The 26800-nt window shown below is 38.5% G+C and overlaps 1 protein-coding gene across 1 annotated transcript; it reads right to left on the minus strand.

Annotated features, from left to right (window-relative positions):
• Positions 1-1857: 1857 nt before the first annotated feature.
• LOC124163833 (neurogenic locus notch homolog protein 1-like) lies at positions 1858-24503 on the minus strand. The gene is made up of 8 exons (XM_046540935.1): positions 24420-24503; positions 20008-20127; positions 17661-17792; positions 14586-14717; positions 9927-10061; positions 6147-6266; positions 2525-2659; positions 1858-2341 (listed from the first exon to the last, which is right to left on the minus strand). Exons 2-8 carry the CDS (start codon positions 20060-20062, stop codon positions 2256-2258), a joined length of 795 nt encoding a protein of 264 aa, XP_046396891.1. The 5' UTR covers positions 20063-20127; positions 24420-24503; the 3' UTR covers positions 1858-2255.
• Between the last annotated feature and the right edge of the window lie 2297 nt (positions 24504-26800).

Genomic DNA, 26800 nt, shown 5'->3' on the forward strand with positions numbered 1-26800 from the left:
AGATTAAGCAAGTGCGTGACCCGTGTAAAACGGCCTTAAGAAACTAATCGACACCGGCCTTTACAAGGGAGCTAAAAAAGATCTAACTGGTAGAATTAAGGGTTATTTTCGACAAATAACTTTGAGCTGTTATACAAAATACATTACACAAGCCTCAAGATACCATCTCGATGACGTGAGTAAAATTTGCGTTAAATGTTAACTCATAGAATACAAGGAGTAAGTTGACTTTAATGTATAGGACCGCATATTTTGGATTTAATTTGAAGATTAAGAGTAAAATTAAAAAAATACAAGGAAAGAAATGTCATGGCGGGAACATTTTCGTGGGAGGGTCTAGGTCACAGATCTTTCATATTGGAAAGATGAAACATCTCTGGTCAAGGTATTCCGAAGCAGACGTTCATTAGTTACTTCTAGCTCGCCCCCGTCTTAGGGATTATGCGCAAAAAGCGCACAACGAAAAAATATCACACATATCACAATATACACTTGCGTGGAAAGCGCACAAGGACCAATGTAACATGTTTGGGGCAGAGGTTACTTTACCAGGAAATTTAAACCAGGAGCGGCTTGCAGGTGAGTCATATAGCAATACAATAGCTCAGGTATATTCCTCCTGACCATCCACTACAATTCAGCACCCCTTCAGGAGTGACATCACGTAATAGAATAGGTCTTGTACTGTATTCCTTCCGAGCATCTGCTCAACCTCACCAACCCATCTTTTACATTATTTTTCTGGTGTACCTCCTAAGCTGAAATCGTCTGTTTTAGTGTTTTAAACTTACTAGTGTTAAAATTATAGTTACTGGTTCACGTAGTGTTTAGAAAATTTAAATTCTTTTTTAGTATTTTAAATGGTTTAGTTGTGCTAGTCATTACTGGTTTACTGACAAGAGTAAGCCTGCAGCAAATTATATCGAATACTCATATAGGGAGTCAAGGAGGAAGGTAGATGGGTTAATAGCTTGGACTTCCTTATTTCCTAGAAGACAGCGGCTGTATTTTTTTTGTAACTCCAAAGTTTAACTGGACGCTGTTTTTGCAGTGCGCTTTTTCGCGACACTGTCTTAACCAGTTCTCTTCGGGAGCGATCTTCCGCGGCAGAGCTAACCTAATCATGGCTAACCGCGTTCATCTCATTTTGCAAATTCATTTAATTTTCAATTTGCAAAGTTTTTCACACCGCCATCTAATCAATCATCTCGCGCCGTGAACGAGAGTGATAAACTATAAACAAATGGCAATTTCCTTACTTCAATAAACAACTTTACTACCAACGATGGTTTCGACACTCTATGTCAAATTACATAAAATTAAACAGTCTCTATGTAATTTACAACCTTGTAAATGACACAAAAATGATTGCTATTTCAATGGAGGATATTATTTTTACCTATTTCGATAATATAAATAAATTCGTAGGATAGGAAAGAAACGCATTTTTACCCTCTGATTTATGGCGCTTTCCATACCACAGAAACTTTGTCCTAGTCCTTTTTCAACCATGTGTTCCTATCCTGTGAATGTTATTGTATGTTTGCGTTAAAGGCGTCGTGTGAATGAATGAAGTAGTATATATTATTTATATAGAGATCGACCAGTGCTATATAAGACGGCAAAAAATTAAAACTTCTCACCTTCGACCTGAAGACGGAAGCAGGATGGCTTCCGAAACTGTAGTCAACCATAAACGACAGACGCGGCTGGAGAACCCGGAAATTAGCAGTCATCGTACATAGATATTCATTTAACATATAGGTATTTCAATTGTATTTAATGTAATAACATACTTACAGATATTAAAAAAATAAAAATGACATAACTGCAACACTCTTTGGAAGCCGTCCGTGGCAGTGATACATAAAGCATCCCCAAGACCCAAAAAAGAATTTTATTTGTTATACATTGCTCATTTTTTAAATTTTATTCTGGTGCTGTGATCACCATCCTTGCATGGAAATGTATTGTGAGCCCCTCTGTAAAGATGGGACAACATCGGAGCATAAAAACTAATATTCAATCAATCCTGTGAGTATAAAGATCATTATTTAAGATATTCTAGCCACAGCCTTCTCGTAGTTTGCTGGTATATCCAATATATGTGTGCATGAATCACCCATGGTCTTAGAAAACTCTACAGCCAGAAAAAATGCACCATAGTAACATATCTGTAAAATGAGATTTGTGATTGTTGTGTGGAAAATACTTCCATTGCACACAACTTCCACTGCATTTGTAGGATTTTAACGTCAAAATGACGAAAAGGACTTTGTGAGCACAGCCATGGATAGGAGCAGAAATATTCGTAGCGTAGATATGTCAAGGCTACAGGACCCTGTAATAGGTTTAAAAAAAACTTGCGTTAAAACTTTATTATTATTATTTTTCATTACTCCAATGAAACATTAATGATGAGCTATGCGGGCGAAAATAAATTGTCAGAGTGAAAAAACAAGAATAATGGTTCTCTTAAAAATATTTCACCGCAGGTTACTTACTGACTGATACTGATACTGACCGGAATTGCAAGCACCCTTCTCTTCGTCAAAATGGTAGCCGTCTCTGCAAACACACCGGAAGCCGCCCGACACTAATCGACACACTGCAGCGGGATCTGCGCAGTCACGATTATTATCGCACCGACTGAAGTACGCTGGAACATAAAGGTTTACCAGAATCATTTGACTCTTCTTTATGACTGAGCATTAAGGTATGACTTTAATAGGGTGATTTCCTATAATTTTTTATTGCCTAAACCGAAAGATTATTACTCCTGTAGTAGTATTTCACTCTTTTAGATTTTTAAATTACGATATCTATTTTTCGCGATTAAATGAAAAGCCAAAATTTTCAAGCGCGCGAAAATGCGACGGGTAAGTATGAATGCCGGGAAAAGTCCGTGTGACCTCGTTCTGGTTCCCACTGCCGCAAGTGAGTTGACCTTGGGGCGAGGCTTTGAGCGCTGATACGACGCAGGATGCTAGCAGGTTGCAGAGTGCCCTGCTAGCTGGTAGTGCTTGCATTAAATAAGGATTATTAATACCTTATCAAACGAAGAAAACTTTCCGACCTTAGCCAGTTTTAAAAGGCGATTATTAAGACATGTTTCCCTGAGCTCTGTGCCTCATGCATGCATTGGTAACCTCAGACGATGTAAAACTCCTATCTACTCGTATAGAAACTAGGTCTCTGTGACGTCACGTGCAGTGGCATCGCATGGGCGCCAATCTGTTCTTTTTCAAATGAGGATAAAATTGATCATTGCCATTCGTCTAAACTGAGATTTCTAAAACCAAATAATTTGTATATTATGAATACACTTATGGTGGGTAACGAATCGCAATGAATGCCTTTCGTTTTCTTTGATGAAGGAAACTACCCTATTTTAGAACTTTTAATTACTCTAGGTGCACCGAATGATCTGGACTTCGATTGTTTTGCCGGCCTGAGATAGCGATGTATCTAGGCATCCGGAAACGGGGTACACTCGCGGTCAATTGCAGATCTTTGCTAAAAGTTTATTGGTCGCTCGAACCATTTCAACTCCCCGCCATCGCCGAACATGCATGGTCGGAACCTGGCAACGACATCCAATTTGAAGAAAAGAAACTTTTAGTAAAGGAGTCCCGATACTTCTCTATACAAATTGGGGAAGCAATATAAATAAAAAAAAACACCGTTGAACCGGGCGTTGAAAAACACCGGGCAACCAACCCAGGCGGGACTCCAACCCGCGACATACGGCTTGGCAGACAAGGACTTTACCCCGCCGCCTCCGAGGACGGCATTTTAAGTGGAACGATACGTAATGAAATGATATTTTGCAGATTTAAATCAACGAAGAACAGTGAAATAAATATGATACTCAGAACATTACATCACCCACAATTTTGGTGCAAATAATCTACTTAGTCAATTTTGATTATGCATCTGTAAGTAAATACTTAAATCTGCACGGCTAACGAATATTTTCGAAGCACAACACACGTTTTAATCAGCGACATACGGATAAATTCACACAGCAAATATGTGGATACTATGGGAATATTGCGACAAATATGCACTATACCAATTACATCAACCCGTAATTTCTTGGTAACCATAGCATAGCTCCTGTTTATCCCCTAATATCATTTGGGTGTGCTCCCGGTGAAGTATCCCAGCAGCAGATGTCCGTCGTCTGAGCGAACCATATTTTCGGGTACCTTTGTGCCTTAAGAATATCACATTATCCTCGGATTATAACAAGATTGTCGATTAATTCTACACCCACATTCAAGGAAATACACTAAACACGCGGTTGATCAATATGGCGGACAAAGAAATTCGCATCGGAAAACAGAATTCCGCTGAGCCTAGAGGTGGATCGCAGGGTATTATGTATATGTAGATGAGGAGCCTCTATGAACGCAGCAACACGCAATTAAAGCGTAGATATTAATCGTAAATGAAAAGGAATACGTTTTAAATGTAAAAAATGTATTTACCAACAATTTATTTTCTGTTTCAACTGATTTTAACTAGGTATGGTCGGATCGGATACCTCTGATACAAGCATCCGCAGATATTGCCCTTCATCGGATACATCGGATCCAAAGTCACGGAAGACATCGAATCTGGATACGAAATTTAAAATAATTGCTTCAGTGAATGCAACCCCATAATCCCAACCAATAAGGGTGGAAATAGTTCCGATTTTATCTTCGAATGCGCAGTCGCATGCGATTCTTGCCCTACTCATGAAAAGTTTTGTTTGAAAGCTCTAGCAGAGGTTACATAGGAGGATTTCTGCCGTGGAGAATAAAAAAGGCAAAATACGACTGGCACACAGTGTGACCCTTCCCAAGAGAATGAACAATCATCGGGAGAATTTCAACGTCAGGAATTTGAAAATACATTTGGATCCGAAAATATCCGATAGGAAAGATCCGGCTCCGAAAATCAAGGATCCGATTCGAATCCGGATCCGAAAAAAATCCAGGATCCGTCCATCCCTAGTTTTAACGCTGCTGCGTCATCTACAGGTACCTTAAGTCCCTGTTTGTCTGCCCGCTATGCATTTCCATACGGATGCACGGATCAAAGTTAGCACTTATGTGCATCTCACGCTCCCAAACCCCGTAGTGCTACTTTCGGTTGCATCCTACGCGTCCTTTACCTTGTTTCCTCATTATGTACTGTTTGTTCCGTCAAGTCACACGAACTCTACGGTTGGTCATCCTGCCCGGTAAACGTGGTCGTAGGGGAAAATAAAAATCCTATATAAATGATCATAATATCCAAGTTTCCCACTTATCCTGGTACTACCCTTCCCGAGCAACGCCGCGTGGCCTCTAAGTATGCGATATAAATTTTACTAAAGTTTTTCTTTCCATTTACGATAAAATGAACTTCGACAATAGGGTAGTTTCCTACATCAAAGAAAACTAAATGCATTGATTGCGATTCCTTGCCCACCATTAGTGTATTCATAATATACAAATTATTTGGTTTTAGAAATACCGGTTTAGACGAATGGCAATGGTCAATTTTAACCTCATTTGAAAAAGGCCAGATTGGCGCCCATGCGATGCCACTACACGTGACGTCACAGGGACCTAGTTTCTATCTATACGAGTAGATAGGAGTTTTACATCGTCTGAAATTACCAATGCATACATGAGGCACAGAGCTCAGGCAAGCATCTCTTAATAATCACTCATTAAAATTACCTAAGTTCGGAAAGTTTCCTTCGTTCGATAGGGTAATAATAATCCTTATTTAAGCTAAGCGCTACCTGCTAGCTGTGTACTCTGCTACCTGTTGGTAGCCTGCGTCGTATCAGAGCTCAAAGCCCCAAGGTCACCTCACAGGGCGACAGCTGGAACCAGAAATACGTCAAACGGACTTTTTCCCATCATTCCTACTTAGCCGTCGCGTTTTCGCGCGCTTGAAAATTTTCATTTTCGTTTAATCGCGAAAAATAGATATCATCATTCGAAAATCTAAGAGCTTGAAATGCATACTCCAGGAGTAATAATCTTTCGATTGAGGCAATAAAAAACAATAGGAAACCACCCTATTGTGAGCCTGAGGCGGTAGAGATTATTTCGATACTAATTTATTTTGCTTAGAGCAAAGCATAGACCAATAGTACTCACCACCTCTGCAGGATCCGTATTGTATTTCATATCCATTAATACACTCACAGGAATAGCCAACTTCACAGTAGGCGTATTTATTGAAGCAGTCTCCATCGCTATCGCAACGCTCTTGTAAAACTGAAAACGTAAAATTGAGCCGATTATTCAGGATAAATAAATTGTTCTGAGAAGACAGAAGACATTGGCAATCTACATTTTGAGTTCTGCACGTCTCAATTTAAAAGCAGATTATGATATGTTTCTTAAGAAAATGTACTGATGCTGGGTCTACACTAGTACCTTAAGTGGCCACTTAGTTGGCTCTCTATTTAAGGTGGCAGTGTAGGTGTCACCAGCTGCCTTTAAGTACACCTCCACTTAAGTCACTTAGAACCCACAGTTAAATTGCGTAGGCAACTGTTTCCCCACGGTTGACTCTCTTCAATTGTTGCAAATGGCATATGATAATACCCATTCCACCCCTGACTCATCCCGTTGATTAGTTATGTTCTAAGTTGTGCTGTATTCCATAATGTGGTTATTGAGCGTTCTATTTCGTTAGTTAACTTTCTAGTTCTGGGGTTATTAAATCGACGAATTTATTTGTGGAGTTTTTTTTATCTAATTATTGGTTTTCTTTCCGTGGAAGCTAATTCTTATGCCTGTTGCTCACGGTGAAACCCGCTTCATCACCTCTCGCCAAATAGCGTTTGCTCAGGGACTGAAATCGGTCTTTTCTTTTAATCTTCTAAATCCAAAATGGTTAATTCACGGAGTTTGGAAGTTCATTTCAAATACCCATGGCTTAGGATCACAGAATCACTAATTGCTATCCTAGGTCTTCATCTGTCAACATAACTCTTTCCCGATATAGGCAATCACGGCGCTGAAGTCGACTTAAAGCTCAAGTGTAGCCACCGCACCACACTTAAGATAAGACTTAAGTGAAGTCACTTCAGTTAAGTCTGTACTGTACACAGGGCATGAAACCACAAAATGAACGGAAAGAAAAACACGGAAAAAGGAGTGGGAGGTTTAACCCTTTCGCTGCTGTTTAATCTCCGAAACCCTTATCCTCACATGCGGCGAAAAGGTTAAAATGCGTTTCGTGGGACCATTGCCTTGTCTACACTACAGACTTAACTTAAGTGACTTCACTTAAATATAATCTTAAATGTGGTGCGGTAGCTACACTTGAGCTTTAAGTCGACTTCAGCACCGTGATTGTCTATATCGGGAAACAGTTATGTTGACAGGTGAAGGTCTAGGAGAGCAATTAGTGATTCTTTGATCCAAAGCGACTGTTATTTGAAATAAACTTCCAAACTCCGTGAATTAACCATTTTGGATTTAGAAGGTTAAAAGGAAATACCGATTTCAGTTCCTAAGGGAACGCTAAATGGCGAGAGGTGATGGAGCCAGAGGAATTTAGAATTACTAAGCATGACTGGCGTGACTTCGTGGAATGACATATTCATGACGTAAACAAAAAACTTATTGCTAGTCAAATTCCACTGCTTTATTAAAACCATTGATGTTAAATTTCAACCATTAATTCCTCCCACGTTTAATGAAATCGCCACATCTTATCTCCCTCGGCATCCCTAGGACTAAAATTAAAGCCCTATGCAATAGTTTCAATAACAGTGTGTGGGAAGTTACTGAGTGCATTCGTTTACGTTATTTTCGATTATGACACCGTGGAAAATAAACTGTTTTACCGGATCCTCTGCCGTCGTCTCATTGTCAGTCTTAAAATTCCTTAAAACGTTTCTAAGTTTTATAAATCGAGTTTCACCGTGAGCAACAGGCATAGCAATTAGTTTTCACGGAAATAAAACCAACAATAAGATGAGAAACACCACAAAATAAATTCGTCGAATTAATAACCCCAACACTAGAAATTAACTAACGAAATAGAACGCTCAATAACCGCATCATGGAATACAGCACAACTTAGAACATAATCAACGGGATGATTCAGAAGTGAGATGGGTATTATGTGCCATTTAGACCACTTGAAGGGCTTCAACCGTGCGGAAACAGTTGCCAACGCAATTTAAGTTGGGTTCTAAGATGACTTAAGTGGAGGTGTACTTAAATGAAGCTGGTGACACCTACACTACCAACTTAAGTACAGAGCCAATTTAAGTAGTCACTTAAGTTACTAGTGTAGACCCGGCACATGGCGCAGGTACTTCAACAATTGGCGTGGTACACCCTCAGAAGGGTCGCTAATCCGGGACCCTATCCTCGACGAGTTCACCCACGCAGGACCGTCTCATCGACCCCACCAGCGCAGCGGGGGGTCTCCCACCCGAAAAGTGACCGCTCTGACTGCAGTTTGAAAATCAATCAATCAATCCGATCATCAAAAAATGATTATTTTCATCGTCTTCCTGCCAATCAAGCAATCGAGTACGTCTTGAAACCGCGTGATGAAAAATAACGATTTTTGTTAACTTTGCTAAAAACGCGGCTGCGGACTACCGGAAAATGGCCATTCCTCCATCCCTCTCCAAGCCTGGTATATTGATGTGATGGACCTCTGTAGAGTTCACCCGATGATGACGTCTTACGTTGAATCCATGGTCGTGTAAATGTGGGAATAAATATTTCGTGTGAAAGCACAAAGTTTCCTCTTTTTCATTTTTCATAATGAATCGCTTTCACAAAGTTCAACCTCAAATCATCAACAATTATTGGAAAAAAAATCCAGTGTCGTACATAGTAACATATAGTATGTCTCAAGTCGGTTTTGGTTTTTGTGGCAGCTTTCGGTTTATCAAACGAGATTAAGCTTTACAAATAAAGGGAACCTTTGGCCTGGAAATTCAATCTAAAATCAATCAACTAAAAGGTATTACACATAATCTGGAGCGCAGAAAATACATTACTTAAGTCGCTATGATAGCTCAATACTAACAAAATAACAAGATAAACCAGAAAATACTCAACAAGGCCAATGATTTGTCAACGTGGTTTTCCAAGGTAGTTTGCTTGGTATCCTCGGAACTCTACTTCGAAAATCGGCCGATAGTTGGCCGATACTTACTTGTATCAATTATCGAATATTCCATGTGCGTGGTGGTAGTTCCAGTAGTTGTTTGGTGATACGTGTTTATTGTTACTGGACATGAATTTATTTTATTTGGAACATTACGATGCTCAAGCCATAGAACTCTTTTGTTAGTAGTGTCATATGGACTGGTGGCGCAACGCCGCGGACGGTTTCAGTATCACGGCGAAGATAAACTGTCGTGTCTGCCATCATTTTTATCATCTTGTCCGGGTAAAATCTCTCAACTCAATTTTAATCCACTTTCGTTTAGCTATCAAGCCGAGGATATGAAATTTTCAGGATTTGAAAACCATATGACAATGCAATATTCTAACGCTTTTATAATGATTTTAACAGTATCTCGATTGTTTTTCGGAATTATAAATTAAAAATTTAAGTTAAATAAAGGATGGAAACCAACATCCGATGGCGGCACTGGGATCATACAAAAAATGAGAGTAGTCAAGAATCGTACCAACAAATTTGTTCACACCATTACATCCTGAAACTACGAAACAAAGTGAACGACTGATAGTTAAATTTTAATTGATGTTAACTATAAATTGAGTGTTATTGGGGAGTATGCGGCCGCCTTTTTCGTTCTATATGAAGCAATTCATTTAGAGACACTGTCAGGCTCGTAAAAAATTTACTTCATTATTTTTAATTTGTGATAAAAACGTTATTTATGTTTAAAAATTAATTTTTATATTAATTTGAGGGAAATTTGTACTCACGGGCTTTGCATGATTCGTTGTTTGGGGGAGCGGGGAGTGCGTGGGACGCGTCGCAGCCGCACTTGCCGTCATCGGCGCACCTTTCGCCCCAACCGCAGTCGGAGTCCTCCGTGCACAACTTCCCCACTAGGCCACCTGCGAAAACAAAACACCATCAGCACGTGACCACGATAGACTCGTACCAACAAATTTGTTCACACCATTACATCCTGAAACTACGAAACAAAGTGAACGACTGATAGTTAAATTTTAATTGATGTTAACTATAAATAACTTACATTTAAATCTTTTTTTTTCGTTAAAACTTTCGCGGGTACTCGTCATGTTGAATAAAGACTTTTGGCCTGTGCATCCGCATTAAGTTTTGGGTGGCCCCGACGTTTCCCGACCCATGCTGGTCGCATGGATTCTGAAGAGTTGGGAACTTAAATTCATATTAATAGGTATCCGTCTCAGGTGGTGGGGGGAGGGGAGCGGGAGGTTGGAGGAGTAGGTTGTGCATTGTTTTTGCTGATGACGGGTTGCCATGTACGGCTAATTTTAATGCCGGTATCCCTGTTAAAATTGTTCTTTTCTTCTTTGCATATTTCAATAGATTCTCGGACGAGTCTCTATTTAAAACCTTCAACTTTTGCAAGGATTTTGGCTTCCAATTAAGGTCTATTGTGTGGCCAAGCGCTGCGTGTTCGGCTACCGCGGACTTGGTTGATTGTCCCTGCCGAATCGCTCTTGCGTGCTCTTCAAGGCGTGTTTTGACTGACCTGCCTGTTTCGCCGATATAGTTCTTCCCGCAGGTCTGGCAAGGAATTTGGTAGACCCCTTCCACTTATAGTGGAGTTCTATCCTTGACGGTGTTTAGGAGATATTTTATCTGCATGTGAGGCGAGAAGATCGTCCTTATCTGGAATTTTCGTAGGATATTTCCTATTACGTCAGTCGTCCCCTTAATGTATGGCCGGAAGGCTTTCTTCTGGTCGCAGAGGTCATTTGTGGATGAATTCGCGGCTTCTGCGGTGTTGTTTTTTATTTCGTTCTTTTTTATGACATTATTAAATGTGCGAGAGAAAACTCTGTCGTCGAATCCATTTCCCCGTAAAATGGCCTCTAGCTTCCGTCTCTCTTCGGCAAAGTTGTTCTGGTCACTTATCGTGTAGGAGCGGTGAATCAAGGTGCTGACCACTCCATTTATATGGGTGATGGTGAGATAAAGCGTGCAGGTACCGATTTGTTGCTGTTGGTTTTCGAAGGTCGGTGCCCCTGCTGAAATTGTTCTTCTCCTCTTTGGATATTTCTATGGCTTCTCTGACGAGCCTCTGTTTAAAAACTTTTACTTGGGCAACAATTTTTGCTTCTCGGTCGATTGTGTGGCCAAACGCTGCGTGTTCGGCTACCGCGATCTTCGCTGACCGCCCCAGTCGAATAGGGTGGTTTCCTATTATTTTTTTTTGCCTAAATCGAAAGATTATTACTCCTGGTGTACGTATTTCACGCTTTTAGATTTTTAAATGATGACATCTATTTTTCGCGATTAAATGAAAAGTGAGAATAATCAAGCGCGCGAAAACGCGACGGGTAAGTATGAATGCCGGGAAATCTCTCCTTGTGACGTATTTCTGGTTCCCGCTGCCGCCCTGTGAGGTGACATTGAGGCGAGGTTGAGCGCTGATACGACGAAGGCTGCTAGCGGGTAGCTGAGTACCTTGCTAGCTGATAGCGCTTGACTTAAATAAGGATTGATTATTAAGATATGTTTCCCTGAGCTCTGCGCCTCATGCACTCATTGGTAATCTCAGACGATGCATAACTCCTGTCTACTCTTATAGAAACTAGGTCCCTGTGATGTCACGTGGAGTGGCATCGCTCGGGCACCAATCTGGCCTTTTTCAAATGAGGATAAAAATGGACCATTGCCACTCGTCTAAACCGGTATTTCTAAAACCAAAGGATTTGTATATTATGAATACACTAATGGTGGGTAACGAATCGCAATCAATGCCTTTCTTTTTCTTTGATGAAGGAAACCACCCTATTGTTCTTTCGTTCTCCTCCAGGCGTGCTTTGACCGATCTGCCAGTTTCGCCGATGTAATTATTCCCACCGGTCTGGCAAGGAATTCGGTAGACCCCTTCGACTTGTAGTGGAGTTCTATGCTTGACGGTTTTTAAGACGTAATACCACCATGATAGTAACTGGCACCGATTTCACAGTCCGCAGAAGAAGAAGCGAAATCATACGTGAAAAACTTTCAGCTAAAGTTTTTATTCAACTAACATATAAAGTATGGAATATACCGAGCCCATCCCTTTTCAATGCAATTATTCACTTCTTTTTAAGTTCTTGGTCACTAGGAAAACTGTTGTGCGTGGAAAAAATAATGAAAACGTATGAGTTTATTTAAAAAAATGAGTAAAAAGAAAATCCGCCAAGTGATAATAGTCAGACAGACGAGTAAGTGAGGTCTTTTATACATTCCTCACCAAATATAATTAAACCTCTCAATGCTATTCTCTGAATAATTGACGCACATAAAGGTATATGGTGTATTGACTTTGAATTCAGATTATCTCACCTTTGTAAAGATATGCCGCTTCCTTTTTAAAATCATTCTTTGCAACCTTAGGCACAACACGAGTGAACCATGTGCATCCGTGAAGCCTTGTCGAGATCTGCCAAAAGTCACGTGACCAAGCCCTGGCTTATTCCTCTCTCCATGTCCATGACGTCATGCTCCATCTAGCTATACAAGATCTATGGTAACTGCCTCTTAGTAAGGATAGGTGGAGGGTGGGTGACGTCACTTCCCAACTGCTCGAAACTTCGAGCATCTCCATAGTTAAGTGATTATATATCGCGTAAAATGTGTACGATTATTGTAATTTACCATTACTAGATAACTCTTTTGAAAATGTCTTACTTCACGCTTTAACGGATTAAGTATGCTAAGGAAACGATGCAATTGGGTTTTAAATAGAGAAGAAGGTATGTCAGAAAGTACTTTCTTTTTCTTGCAAAAATATACAAAACATATGAATTAAATTATTTTTGCTTGCTGATGTTATGTTTCTTTAGTTTCGTTAAAGATTTAACGTTTTTTGAACTTTTTAAAGTTTAGGATAAAAAAAATGGCTGCGGAGTTGATATACCTCAAACGAGTAATCGACACGGAAAAAACGAAACTTTTAAGTTAAATTGATGGGTATTTAGTGAAATTTGAGATTGTATTTTCCGTCAGGAGCCGCTGATTCAACGTTCAAAATGACACCTCATTTATCACTGCATGTGTAGTATTAACTGAGCACATGGATGGCTAAGTTCTAACAAAACGTATCCCAAAAATAGCAACTTTTCAGGAGAGCAAAAAAACGATTTTGTTTATAATTTTCATTGAAATTGGAAACCAAAATACCATAAAACTGAAAAAAGTATACCATTGCAAACAAAGAGCTTTTTTTGTTTGCTTGAATTGTATAGTCTGTTATCTGTGTTAGCAGTATTAACTCAGACCGGCCAAATTTTGGGATACGTGTTGCTAGAACTTACGAAATGGAATTACGACGAAAATTTTCCAAATACACATCCACTGCCTAAACATATCACTCGTCTATGAGTCTTTCCTTTGTCTCACCTTCTCCAATTCTTTTTTTATAAAAAAATAAAAAGCCTTTAACAAAAGATACGTTGAATAACAAAAGAAAAAATTGAAAATCTTCAAAAAATCCCCAAAAAATATCAAAAACATCAAAAACGGAAAGGAATGTAACCTAAACAAAAAAAATTGAAAAAGGCTGTTGAAAATAAAAATAAATAGTTAAGCCATAATTCAATTTGTTCCTGTTATTGTTTTTATTTATTTTTCTTAGTTTTAGTTGTTCAAGTTTTACGAACAGTCACTTAGATTTTTAAGCATGTCTCTTCCCACAAACAACACACAACACTAGACACGCAAACAAAAGTCAATTTTAATTTAATTATTATTTTTGACAGCATTAGTAGTGGTGGCCATTGGCTACTGAAACAATCTTCGAGGAACGGCATTCAGAAGATTCCCTGAGTATGAACAGTAAGTCGCTGCTCGAAACGTCGCGTCGCATCGGGAGACATGGAGAACATCAACAGATGTAAAACCCGAGAAACATTATCTTTATGTCTGAAAATATCCATAACGTGGCAAGGCAGGCTATATTTTTTAATATGTCTTAGTTTCCATACAAATTAATGTTTCTGTATTTTAAAAGGAATTTAACATAAAAATTTTGTAGTTTGTTTTTCAAATATCCAAGTCAAAGGTACTTTGTATTTTGCACCTAAGGAATATTTGGAGCGGTACTTTTTATTTCAAATAAGAGGAATACCGGGGAGGCCTGCAATTTTCCCAGCACTGCCGCGGGGTCCGGACCCCCCCCACGAAAAATAAAACCCAACTACTTTGCTTCATAAAAGAAAAGAAAATATTGAAAAACCATGAATTCACAAAATATTCTTCGAAAAATGAAGTTTATTTCGGTTTTGAAAGGTGTTAAAGTTAGTTTAAAACCAACCCTACACTTAGTTTCCTGTCTTCCAAAACTTTTCCCTCCCGGATCTGGACCTTAAGAACGAAATTCCTGACTAACCCACTGAGTTAGCTCGCAAGGAGTCGTGTGCATGAGATATACTTACTCGAAAGGCATTTACTTCCATCAGAGTTTTTTCTTAACCCTCTCTGGCACTCGCAGACATAGTTATCCCAACCAGTATAGCAATACGCGTCCTCAATGCAATCGTCATTGCTTGTGCAGTCTTGTCCAACCACTGAAAATGAAAAAAATTAAAGGAAAGCATTAATATTTCAAAGTTATGAGGATGGTATCTAAAAATGCATAAAGAATTCACACGAAGTTCAATAAAAACGTTAAAAGCTGCGACAAAAATTGAGAAAACATTGTGACTTAAACAAAAATTTAATAGTTAAAGAAAATGAAATATATTGAGAAAATATTGGAAATTTTAAAATAAATAGTAATACCAAATATTTTAATTACTATGCAATATGCGCTAACAGTGAAAAGGTTGGTTGGAATTTTTAAAATAAAATAACTATATTCGTCATGGGAGAAAAATATTGAGCGATGGGTGTGCAAGATCAAATCACAATTGCTTTAAATACTTTAATCGGGTCTAAAATCATTACAAATTAGCATAAATTTAATCAAATTGATATTTTAAACAATTATGAGATGAAATATTCTCGAGATGTAGAGACACTCTTCTGATGTAGTGACCGATCTAAATTTTATTTCCTCATTCTTTACGTGCTTTTTCGGTGCGCGCGTAAATTATTAGTCTATTATTATTTTATGTTTTCCTCGACGCGAGTATTGACGTAATAAATCGATTGATAAGAGTATGACCCGATGCTGGTGCTTGAAATTGGGAGTATATGTGCACTTAACGTCGAGTCATGGTGAGACTCCCGAGGTTTTGCGGGATTTCAAATTACAGCATTAAGTTTAATCGCCACATCCTCGTTTAATTAATGGAAATCGTAGCATTTGATATCTTTGAAGAAGGGGGTGGGAACAGGCGTGCAGATTGGAGAGAGTGGGAAAAGATACAACAACGGGATGTGAGGAACCCGCGCTGGATGGAGGACTCTACTCATAACTGTAAAATAACGACACAAATCCTCCCCAACCCCCTCACTCAAACGTATAAAGGTGATCTTCAAATGTTTTGCAGTGTCTTGTACCAGATGATGATTCTGTGAACCGAAACGCGTTGTACGCTGTAAATAATTTGTGGAAAAGTGCTACGATCTTTTATTTAAATTATTATTATTTCTTTGGTTTTACAGCATTTTTGCTGGTTTTAGGTGAGGTACGGGTATCACCAAGCACTCTCCTCTTTTTACTCTGTGTTGAAAAATTTTCTGACAATCCGACATGTATTTAAAATTGCTGCTCTTTGTATTGTTATGAACAAGTTTTTCGGCGGTCCAATAGTTTTAAGACCTTGATGGATTGAATGAGGCACAAAAGTCCTGTGGCAGAGATAATGATTAGTATTATGTGTACTTCATCTGATTTCCATAATCTCTTAATTTCATCTTTAAGTTCTTCATACTTTTCCATTTTGTTGGTGTAGGCTGTCGTGATGTTATGCGAATTAGGTACGGCAGAGTCTATCAAGTACGTTTCATTGTAAATTTTATCTTGCACTACTAGATCAGGTGTATTGCTATGGACTGCTTTATCGGTGATAATTGATCTGTCATAATAAATCTTACACTGGTCGTTTTCAAGGATGGTTTTAGGTGTGTATTTATGATAAGGAACTGCATATTCTAGTTTATACTTTTGAGTTAAATTCTTGTGAATGATGATGGATAAGATTATTATTATTTATTTTTCCACAAGAACTGAGTGGAGAGCTGCGTCAAACCAATCCTAGGATTGTTGACCAGTGATGATGATTTTTCCACAAGATTTACATGGAAGTTTGCCAGTGTCAGGCCTTGCCAAGACACTGCCTCAAGTTACAATTCATTTAAAAACAATTCCTACTGTTCTACATGTATAAAGTATTACAGATTTTTGAATGTTATATATTGTATTTATTTTAATTTTTAATTGTTCAATTCCAAATTTAAGTGATTAATGTGTTATTCCTGTTGATGATATTACTATGGGGATGATGGTGATCACGTTCTGTTTCCAGATAGTTTTTATTTGCCTTGCGAGGACTTGATATTTTTGTTTCTTTTCCTCGTATTTCTTCTTAAGGTTGTGGTCAGCTGGAACTGCTATTTCTATTATAAAGGTCTGCTTTTTTTAAAATCCAGATTATGTACGGTCTGTTATGCTGAACAGGTTTGTCTGTATAAATTGTGTTGTCCCAGTATAATTTGTAATTTTCATTTTCCAGAACTATAGCAGGGGTGAACAGGTAATATGGTTCATGATCCACTTTTAATCCGGTAACATATGTTATTTCTAAATAAATAATTTTGCATAGATTATTGTGTCTTATGGTGTATTCATTACCAACTATATTCGTACATTCTCTAATTATGTGCTCTATCGTCTCACTCTTTGTATTACATTTACGGCATAGGTCATTTAATTATTAATATTATTATGAGAGAAATTATAAAAGTAATATCAATTTGAGGGCTTAAGGAAAGTTTGAGATTCCGCGATGTTATACCCATAAGGGTTGCAGGCAATTAAAAGTTGTTGTATCTAAACTGTTTAATAATCTAAAGAGTGAATTTAAAGGTTTAAAAACGTTGAGTGAAGTTAAAAGAAAAATTAAGACATGGTTGTTGACTGGTTGTTTATAATGAAGTGTAAAAGTATTTAATATAACGGTATGCTTATTTGTTATTAAGAATCTTTTTTTACGTCTAATTTGTTTTGTTTTTGACGTGATGCAGATCATAATAATTTAATTGCACCTGTTAATGAAATTGTTAATTTTGTAATTTTACAAGACGCAAATTATATTGCTTAATTTGGCACCTGCTGACAAGCCAATTTCGGCTTAGCGGGACCAGAATGTACACGTTTTCAAATGAAAATTTAAACTATTGTATAAAACATTATTTCTTGCATACATATTTATTAAATGAATAAATAAATTAAATTGTATTATTATTATTATTACTACTATTATTATCCCAACTCTTTAACTTAGAACAACAGTGAAGCACCGCTTCAGGATGATATTTCTCTGAAGCGTTTTTTTTTTACTCACGTGCTTTTCGTGTCGTTAAGTTTGTTGCCAGCATACTTGAAAGTTGCCACATGCAGGTGTAATTTCCTTTGTAGCAGTAAGCATTGGCAGGACAATCACCGTCGACGGTGCATCTAATATCTCGGACCAAATCTACAAATAATAATTTTCGGAATATGAACAATGTCGTGGATTAGATAAAGTTTAAAACTACCTAACATAATACACATTTGATATTTTTTAAATGACAGAACAAATCATGTATTAATAGTGAAATGAATTTTACAGGACTTAATAGAAGTAAGGGAACGATCCATTAAATGCTTGGGTGTTCATATAACAGTGAAATTATTATTAAGCTGCGATTTGCAGTTGACATAGCAGTCATAGCCGAGACAGAGAAGGATTTGAAGAAGACTTTGACAAAAATGGAAAAGAATATGGCCAGATATCAGTGTAAAGTCAACAAAAAGAAGGCAAAGATATTAGTATGCAGCAAATGATAGGAGGCTATGACACATTAACCTAGGAAAGCTTGAAGAGGTTAGATGGTTTTCTTACCTGAGAAATCGAATTACCAAAGATGGACGAAGCAAGAAAGAAACTGTTAGTAGAATGGCCCAGGCAAAGAGGGCTTTCTACAAAAAGAACAGCTGAGGATACAAGCATCGAAGTAAGGAAACAATTCATCAGATGCTACATATGGAGTGTGATTCTCTATGAAAGCGAGGCTTGGACGATGACAGCAGCACAGAAGTCAAGAGTGGAAGCATTCAAAATGTGGTACTACTGAAGAATGAGGAAGATACAATGGATTGACCATGTAAGTAACGAGGTAGTCCGAAGAAGAGTGGTAGAAAAGAGAAGCCTCCTGAAAACCTTAAGCAGAAGACGGGACAACTAAGTTGGCCTCATTTTGCGTCATGATGGTCTGATGAAGACAATCGTAGAAGGACAGGTGGAGGGGAAGAAGGGCAAGGTACGGTCCCGAATGAGTTACATAATAAAGGTAATAAAGGATGTAAAAGAGAATATATAAGTCGCTATGAAAAGGCTAGCGGATAGGAGAAAGGAATGGAGAATTGTGTCAAACCAATCTTAGGAATTTTGACTGATGATGATGACTTGCGGCATTAATTATTTCTCTCGATAGACGTGACTTATCTGCCCTGCAACTGGTGTATGCCAAGAGAATTTTCATCGTTTCTCTGCTAATGGCAAAGTCAAGTTACATCATTTTCAGTTTCTGTGAAAACCAATAAATTTTAGTTTTAAGTTTTAAACTACTTAGCTGTGATTAGTTAGTCGAGTCAAATTGTAGTGAACAAGGAGTGTACCAGGATTTCCTTAAGTATTTGAATGAAAATTAATTTATGTTTTTCCACATAAAATATAGGTTAATTCTCATTCAATATGAAAAAATTCCATAAAGTAACGCCCCACACCATCAACTTCCTTAACTATTATCTCAATAGGGTACCGGAGTACACACGTTGTTAAGAAATGGAAAATAGTTGGTGTTTTAGGAGAAATCTGCAATTCTTCAACAAGTGGCAGGGGAGGCTATTTTAAACATTTTTCGTCCCATAGACATGGGGTCACGACTCCTTAGTTACAGAGCCATGGAAACGCAACCATGTTTTTGGATGCACTTCGCAGCTACCATGAAATCGGTTTTTCTTGGGCATCGTGCCTTTTTGACATTTTATTAAATACTATGGATTTTTAATGACATTAAATAATTAACATTGGACGAATATGTGCGATTATAAATTTCTGAAACATTTATTCTTTGAGTTTAATCGAACGAGAGCTATGAGCGAGTGTTAGCAATACGATTGTGCAATTTCACCCATTTTGAGAAAAAAGGAATTAATGAGTAATTTTTATAGGCATGGAATCTTGAGATGTGGGTCTTAAATAAAAGATGCAAATATGAAAGCTTGAGGTTCTTTTAAAATATTTCATTGCTTTATTAAAATACGAGGTCAATATAAAGGAATGTATTGGTCAATGACAAATTCTATTTTCAATGCAATTTTTACGATGTAGGTACCATTGCTCTCATATTTCGAAGCGATAAAATCCGACACCACGAGATTATCGAACGCCGAGACACTGCCGCCTTAATTGACACATTGGCAGTGGACTCCAGGCCGGGCTCGCGGGGTAGGCAGGGCAGGGCTAGCTTTTCACCTCTGCACCACAGAAGGGGGAGGATAAGGTGGGAAAAAGGAGGGAGGCGCCGCCGCGATAGGAGCCCGACGGCGCCTCCTGTAGTTGGAATCGGTATTAAAAAAAGCGGAATCGACTAATCCCTAGTTAATTTCGATGGAAAAAAAATATAATTTAAACATCTTCCTCTTACCGGCATTCACTGAGAGATGAGTGAGCAGGAACAGGATTAAATGTGCGAAAAACATGGCCGCGGCCGAAGTCAATACGATTGGCTTGAATCGCTTCCCCTTGCCTCCACTTTAACTGTCTCCTGTGATGGGAAAAGAACATCGGACGCCATTAGATGACAGGAATAGGGTTTACCCGATATTTCAAGGGGACTGCTTATTATTATTTAAGTATTATACCGATCAGGATAGCAGCTAAGAATTGGGGGGGGGGGTTTTAGGCGCAACTAATACTTAGGATTGGGGGGGTATTGCATACCCGCCAGGGTGAGCGAGAGGTGCGGGGGGGCGTCAAGAAAAGTTTTAAGATTAATGGTTCAAAATGGCGAGTTTTACGGCTTTCTGAGAGATATTTGATTAATCATAACACTATTCCATACAAGTGATACTAATCCAATTAAGTAAAATGGACTTAACTTAAAATTTCTCTGAGCTCTGGGGTGGGGGGTTATCCCCCAAACCCCTTCCCTCGCTGCGCCACTGGTAACGACAAAGGTAGGTTTCCATTGAGTACTTGAGAAGAATTTTGGAATCCTCCCTCCCCATCAACCACTTCCCTCTTCAATGCACAATAAGGGCTACTCCCTTTCATTCTATCTAAAAATCCTATTCTTTTCCATCCTCTCCCTCGTTTACCTAACATTCTACCCTCTACCACTGTTTTCAACATCCCCTCCCCGCTAAAGTACTCGCTCCATTAATACCTTCTTTCTCCTCCGTATCTCATCTAAAAGCTGCCTCTCCTCGCCCACCATATCCAGCACTTCATCGTTCCACCTCCTCTCTGTCCACTTCACCTTCTCCATTCTTCGCCACACCCACATCTCGAATGCCTCCACTCTTTTCTCGTCCTCCTTCCCAAGTGTCCGCGTTTCTGCACCGCAAAGCGCTACACTCCAGATCAGGGACAACATAGAGGAGGCCCAATTCCATCTCAATGAAGGCTGATTTCTGTTGCCACTTCGGTCGCAGTGCAATCGGTTTTCAAAAATGTCCGCGGCGCGGTAATGAGTGCAAATCGATCAACTTTTTTCCAATATTTTACATTAAACAAGGTGTTTCAAAATCAATTGCGGGGTTTCCACGCTTTCTCATATTTATTACATTTAACTTACAGCTATAAATCATACATAAAATGAAAGAGGAACTCAAACAGTGTTACGCTACAGCGTACTAGTGTTCCATGTGTTCACCATTAGTCACAAGTCAAGACAATATGAGAGTCCTTCTCAAACGTTGATTAGTTTCTCTCGAGTAGTTGTTGCAACAGTTGCCTCGATTCTGTTTGCTAATTCGGAAAGGTCAGCTGGTTGTGGAGGCAAGGATGTTTTTATCATCTGGAGGATCACAACTAAACTTCATACGGAACGCACGTTGCGTAGTAACTACGTATTCCGCCTTCGCCAACTATAAAACACAAAAATATTTCTGTTCACTGGTAATCTTTCCTACTGGCGCTCTCAAATGGATGACGGTAGAAATATTGAGCGAACATGTGCATTGTTGCCTACAAACAAAACTGTTTGAGTTGCTCTTCCAATTGATGCATCATTTATAGCAGTAAGATAAGTGAGATATCAATATAAGTAAGATATCAATATAAGAAAGCTTTAGAACCTCACCATTCATTTTTAAGCATCCTGTAATGTTTGTAATTGCGAGGAATACATTTGAAAATTTATGAATTTGATAGGTCACATCATCATGTAAATAAATTTCGGCTAACATCCCGGATTATACCTTCTTTCCCCGAGAAACTCAGATCACTTCGTCCGTCAGCGACGCGAGTGGCGACTTTTATAAACTGATTTAAAAGCGCGTTGGGCGACAACAAATTCAGATGCCGACTTCAAGATTCTCTTTTGTAACATTCGTGTAACATGCCGTGATAATATCAAGGTAAATGTCCTGTGCGATTCTTTGGACGATACATCGGTTGTATACAAATATTATCTTTTTTCAATTGTCGGGATACATAGATAAGGACGGTACCTACATTCGCATCTCAGGTGCGTAAAATTATCTCAGAAAGAGTACTGAGCTTAAGCCTTCATTTTTTAGACACACTGGAGTAAACTGCCTCAAAACCTGGCCATTAGTCAAATATTTGAAGTTTTTTGTTAGAGAATGTTAAGATAATTGGTATAAACATGTTACATATAACAATTCACATGTAAAATTTGTTTTACATAACATATGTTTTATAAAAGAGTCCAGCGGAACCAAAAATTCACAATTAACATGTTACAGATTCATTCGTAGCCCACCCGTCAACTGTCAATCCCCACCATGCGCCTCACCTACTTTCTGTAACATGTTACACTTTTCCCACTTCGTACGGGGGACCAAAAACTTACTATATAACACGAATTTTTGTTTTTTAACACAATGTCACTTGTAACTTGTTAACGGATTTGTAACTTTTTCGTAAAACATGTTTATGTAACATGTTACATAGTGTAAACGCACCTTAAGAAACAATTTACGAGAAGTCGGGTGACAAACTGAGTAAGTACGCGGGACACATTCGACAAAAACATCACCAATAATTTACGGTTATACAGTATAACTTGGTTCTAACGTCTTTTATGGGGCCACACGATTATAGACGCTATTTCAGAGTGACACTTTAAAGGTTTATTTAACTAATCAATCAATAACACCGGAGAAATAAAGAGTAACGATATTTCATGAAACACATGCTTAAATGTAATTATTGGTGAAAATAAAACTAAATTTATGAGTTATAGTGTTGTTGAGCTATTTAAATTTTATGTAAAAAAAAGTCATCCAAATGAAGTTTTTTATGCTACTAATACAGAATAAAGTTTATGTAAAGGCACAGTATTATAATAGTGTTATATTATGCGGGGGAAGGCTGTACCGAAAAATAGACTTGTGTATGATTGGTGAATTTGTCTGCGCTGCACAATGTCTCAAACGTAGCTCATTTTATCCATTTATAAGAAGGTTTTGTCACATGAAGTCAGTCGCGTAACTATGGGAGGGCGATGAGGGGGATAGATCCCCCCAAAGACACAGAGAAATAAAAAAAATATTTAAAACTATTGTCTATTTTTGACATGTAATAACCACATATGTTTCAGGTTAGATTTTAAGGGACACCATGATATAAAAATGAATTTCCAAGTATGTCATTTTTCAAAAAATTTCCGGACACCTTTTGTTGCCAGGGAGGGGGGGTCGCCCTCCCAGGCTCCCCCCCCAAAGCTTATGCTTATGTCTAGTTACGCCACTGCATGAAGTCGTATTTGTTGACGTTGCATACGAGGTTCTGGAATTTACTGACGATAAATCCGAAGTTTTTTCTTTCTGTTTGGCGGGACTTATGAACGAATGACGTTATATCCGTGTTGACATTACGGTCGTGGCCGTAATAACCAATTTACACTGTACTTCATTTTACGGTGGTCGCAATTCATCTAAATTCGAAGAAGTAAAGTCAAAAAGGGATTGGGGGAAAAGAACATAAAAAGCATTCAGAAATCAAAGAAAAAAATATACTATTATGATGACAACGGCGATGGATAGGTAAAAGTGGATAAGTGATTAGTGGATGTTGCCCTGAGACTCTGAGAAGGGAAGTCCCTCAAAGTATCATCATAAGATCTCGTTCTAATTTCGCTAGGTGATGGGAAATACCACATACCCTAACACATGAGGTTTAGTTTAAGTGTCAGCAGCCTACGCACAATAGTTTTCGAGATATTAGCGACAGAAAGTAACAGACAACGCCTATATTATGCAGCCCGTAGAACAACATTGGACCCTTAAGGCCGTTTAACACGGTACACGGAATTGCGCAATCTGACGTACGTGCGAAGGCGCAATCAAAATTTCGTCGTGTAAAGCGGTGAATTGCTAGAACACATGCGAGAATGCGTGGATGCGAGCCGGCAAAATAGCCCCTGTTCTAATTTCGTTCATGCACTCGCGCAATTCCACTCCATTTTAGAAATGAATGCAGCTCTAACCAGCGCAATTCCGTGCCCCGTGTAAAACGGCCTTTATACTTCGTTGCTAGGACGAAAATCACTGACGTTGCATTGTTGTGGTATGGGTTGCACACATTTTGGGGTTTACTGTTGCTTTTCGTCGCCAATGTCTGGAAAACTATTGAGCGTTAGCGGCTGAAACATACACTACACCTCATGGGCATCCATTTCAATCACCTAGTAAAATTAGAACGAGATGTTGTGATGGAATTTGAAGGATTTTCCTCGAGAGACAGCTCTATCGAGATGATGCGTGTCACTATTGATTCAATAATATGGAGAATTTGCGACATGTGTAGGTGAGAATTCAAATGAAACATGATACAATAAAATTTCTTGATACGAAAAGATGCACATACCTTGAATGAATACGGAGAGAGCGACACAAATTCGATCTGTATAACTCACGCTATATTTTCTCGCGACTCAGGAGTGGTTTGAAACATAGACTCCCTTATCTGTAGCGTTGTTCATGGAGATAATTTGTGGATTTAATAATCTCTGAGTGTTTCAGTAAGACGATATGAACAGACTGCCTCAGTAACCGATATTGGAGGATCAGGGCGCCACAATCGTCGAAGAGCATGCTGATTGGGTGCGCTTCCGAGAAAGGATAGATGACTTCTGATCCACGCTAATTTCATTTTCTGTAAACGCCACAAAGCTGTGAAGACGATCTTTTTAAAGGTCCATTTTTAAAATAAAAACCACCTGGGTCTGCGTCCCGATAAGCGGTGACCCGCTCGTTAGGAGTTTGCGACGTCATCAACTTTTCTCCGAAATTGTCAAGGCGGTCAATTTTTGGCCGCTTAGAGCTCAAGAAGGAAGCGAAGGATCGATAAAATGAAAAATAAATCTGTCTCTTCATTGGCAAAATTAGATCGCAAGGCGGTCAATTTTTGGCCACTTAGAGCTCAAGAAGGAAGCGAAGGATCGATAAAATGAAAAATAAATCTGTCTCTTCATTGGCAAAATTAGATCGCAATTGACTTTTGATGAAGGAGACAATCCATGCGCTCCATTGTCCAGATTTTAAGTGGGCAAATGTGAACGTATTTCCTCGAAGAATTTAGCCATAAAGGCAATTGGAAAATTACGAAGAGAGTCAATATAATATTTCTGTCATGGACATGGCCTGTTAAAAAAAAACATGAACAGATGATTTGAAGCCCCAGTAATGTGGGGTAAAAACCCGTGGCTCGCAGTCATAACGCCCGCTCCTAAAATCCCCGGCGACCAAGGCCCGAGACAAAACGATCGGCACAAAATCCCTGCGGCGACAACACGAATATGAAGGTGGTAAAAAATATTATTTTTGCAAGGTGTTGCTGCAAATGTAAAGTTTTAAATGAAAAACATTATATTTCCTTTAATTTGAGTTGTGTATTTTTGATTTTGTTGATAAATTGTTTAACTAGTGAAATATCTACTTTTATAATTTATCAATTGTTTTCCTAATTGTATTGGATTTTGTCATCGGGCATTTTGCCATCGAGGATTTTGTCGCCAGGCCTTATGTCCTCAGAGAATTTTGTCGTCGGGCCTTATGTCGGCGGGGATTCTGCGCCGGGCCTTATGTTTGGTAGCCCGTTATCCGTCACCTACTGTCGGCGTAAAAGGATTTGCCGCTGCTCTTTGCTAATCTGTATCTGGTGTCAAGTGCATGCTAAAATAATGAATAATACGTCATTTTAAATAAAATTTTATTTTAGATTCTGATTCATTCGTGAAAATTTTATAAATATAGACACGCCATTGCAATAAATATCACCGTGCACCGTAAAATAGACAGTTTTGTAAACTTCATGAACCCTGTAACTCAGCCTAGCAAATTACATCTACAGCATTCAACATCCACAATACGTTGCAAACAATAATGTGGATAAATAAAATCATTTTGGCGTATTTGTAGTACGCATAATTAAGTAGATATTATTAACGAAATTTTTTAAACATAATCAGGTCCTACAGTTAATCCCGAAGAAAAAATACATCTAATAGAGACACTCTTTTATTTATTTTAAAAAATTTTTATAATCGGAAAATACATTATTTAAGTGTAGCATGAATTTTATAAGGACATGTGGAAAATACGCCGGAATGAATGATTGTTGCTCTGTCGCTTCTTGCAAGCGAAACTCAAAAAGAATATTCGGGTGAACTTCGTATGAAACATCTTCCTTCGAGCTGCAGGAAGCATTGTGATACTCAGTGATTCAATATTGCACAGTTAACCTTCAGAAGTGAAACCGATGTTTTGGAACAATTATCATTAAAATTTCATTCAGCACGTAGCAACAAATTGACTTCTCAGCTTAAAGGTGTTTATAGAAAAAAATTTAGCGTGAACTAGACGTTATGTATCTTTCCACAGAACTAAACCCAAACTTCCCCACACGCACTGATTTGAGACGGGATCAAGTGGTTTTTTAACTGCCCTCTTGGAGTTTCTTTCTCCACTGAATATTATATCCACCTTACTTTTAATCAACAAGATGCATTATTCAATGATTTTACGATTTGGCTTAAAAGAAAACGGGTTAGAAGCGCAAGAAACAAATGGCTAACACGCGGCGCGTTCCAACATTTTCATGCTAATTTCCCGTTAATTCAAGTTTGAAGAATTACCACACTCATTTTCGTGCTAAATTCACAAGATTTCAAAATGGAATCTCTCGTTAAGTGCTCCATAAGGATAATTTATCGCAAATTTATTCTATAACCTAGGCTCTGCGTAATT

The sequence above is a fragment of the Ischnura elegans genome, chromosome 8 (assembly GCF_921293095.1).
Source record: "Ischnura elegans chromosome 8, ioIscEleg1.1, whole genome shotgun sequence".
NCBI classification, from domain to species: domain Eukaryota; kingdom Metazoa; phylum Arthropoda; class Insecta; order Odonata; family Coenagrionidae; genus Ischnura; species Ischnura elegans.

Bases quoted from the DNA above. Each gene is read 5' to 3' on its own strand.
- LOC124163833 (XM_046540935.1), bottom strand. From the start codon at position 20,062: ATGTTTTTCGCACATTTAATCCTGTTCCTGCTCACTCATCTCTCAGTG. The intron at 14,718-17,660 runs GTGAGTAAAAAA...TTTCATTTTCAG, and splicing joins CTTAACGACACGAAAAGCAC to TGGTTGGACAAGACTGCACA. The intron at 2,660-6,146 runs GTGAGTACTATT...TTTATGTTCCAG, and splicing joins ATACGGATCCTGCAGAGGTG to CGTACTTCAGTCGGTGCGAT.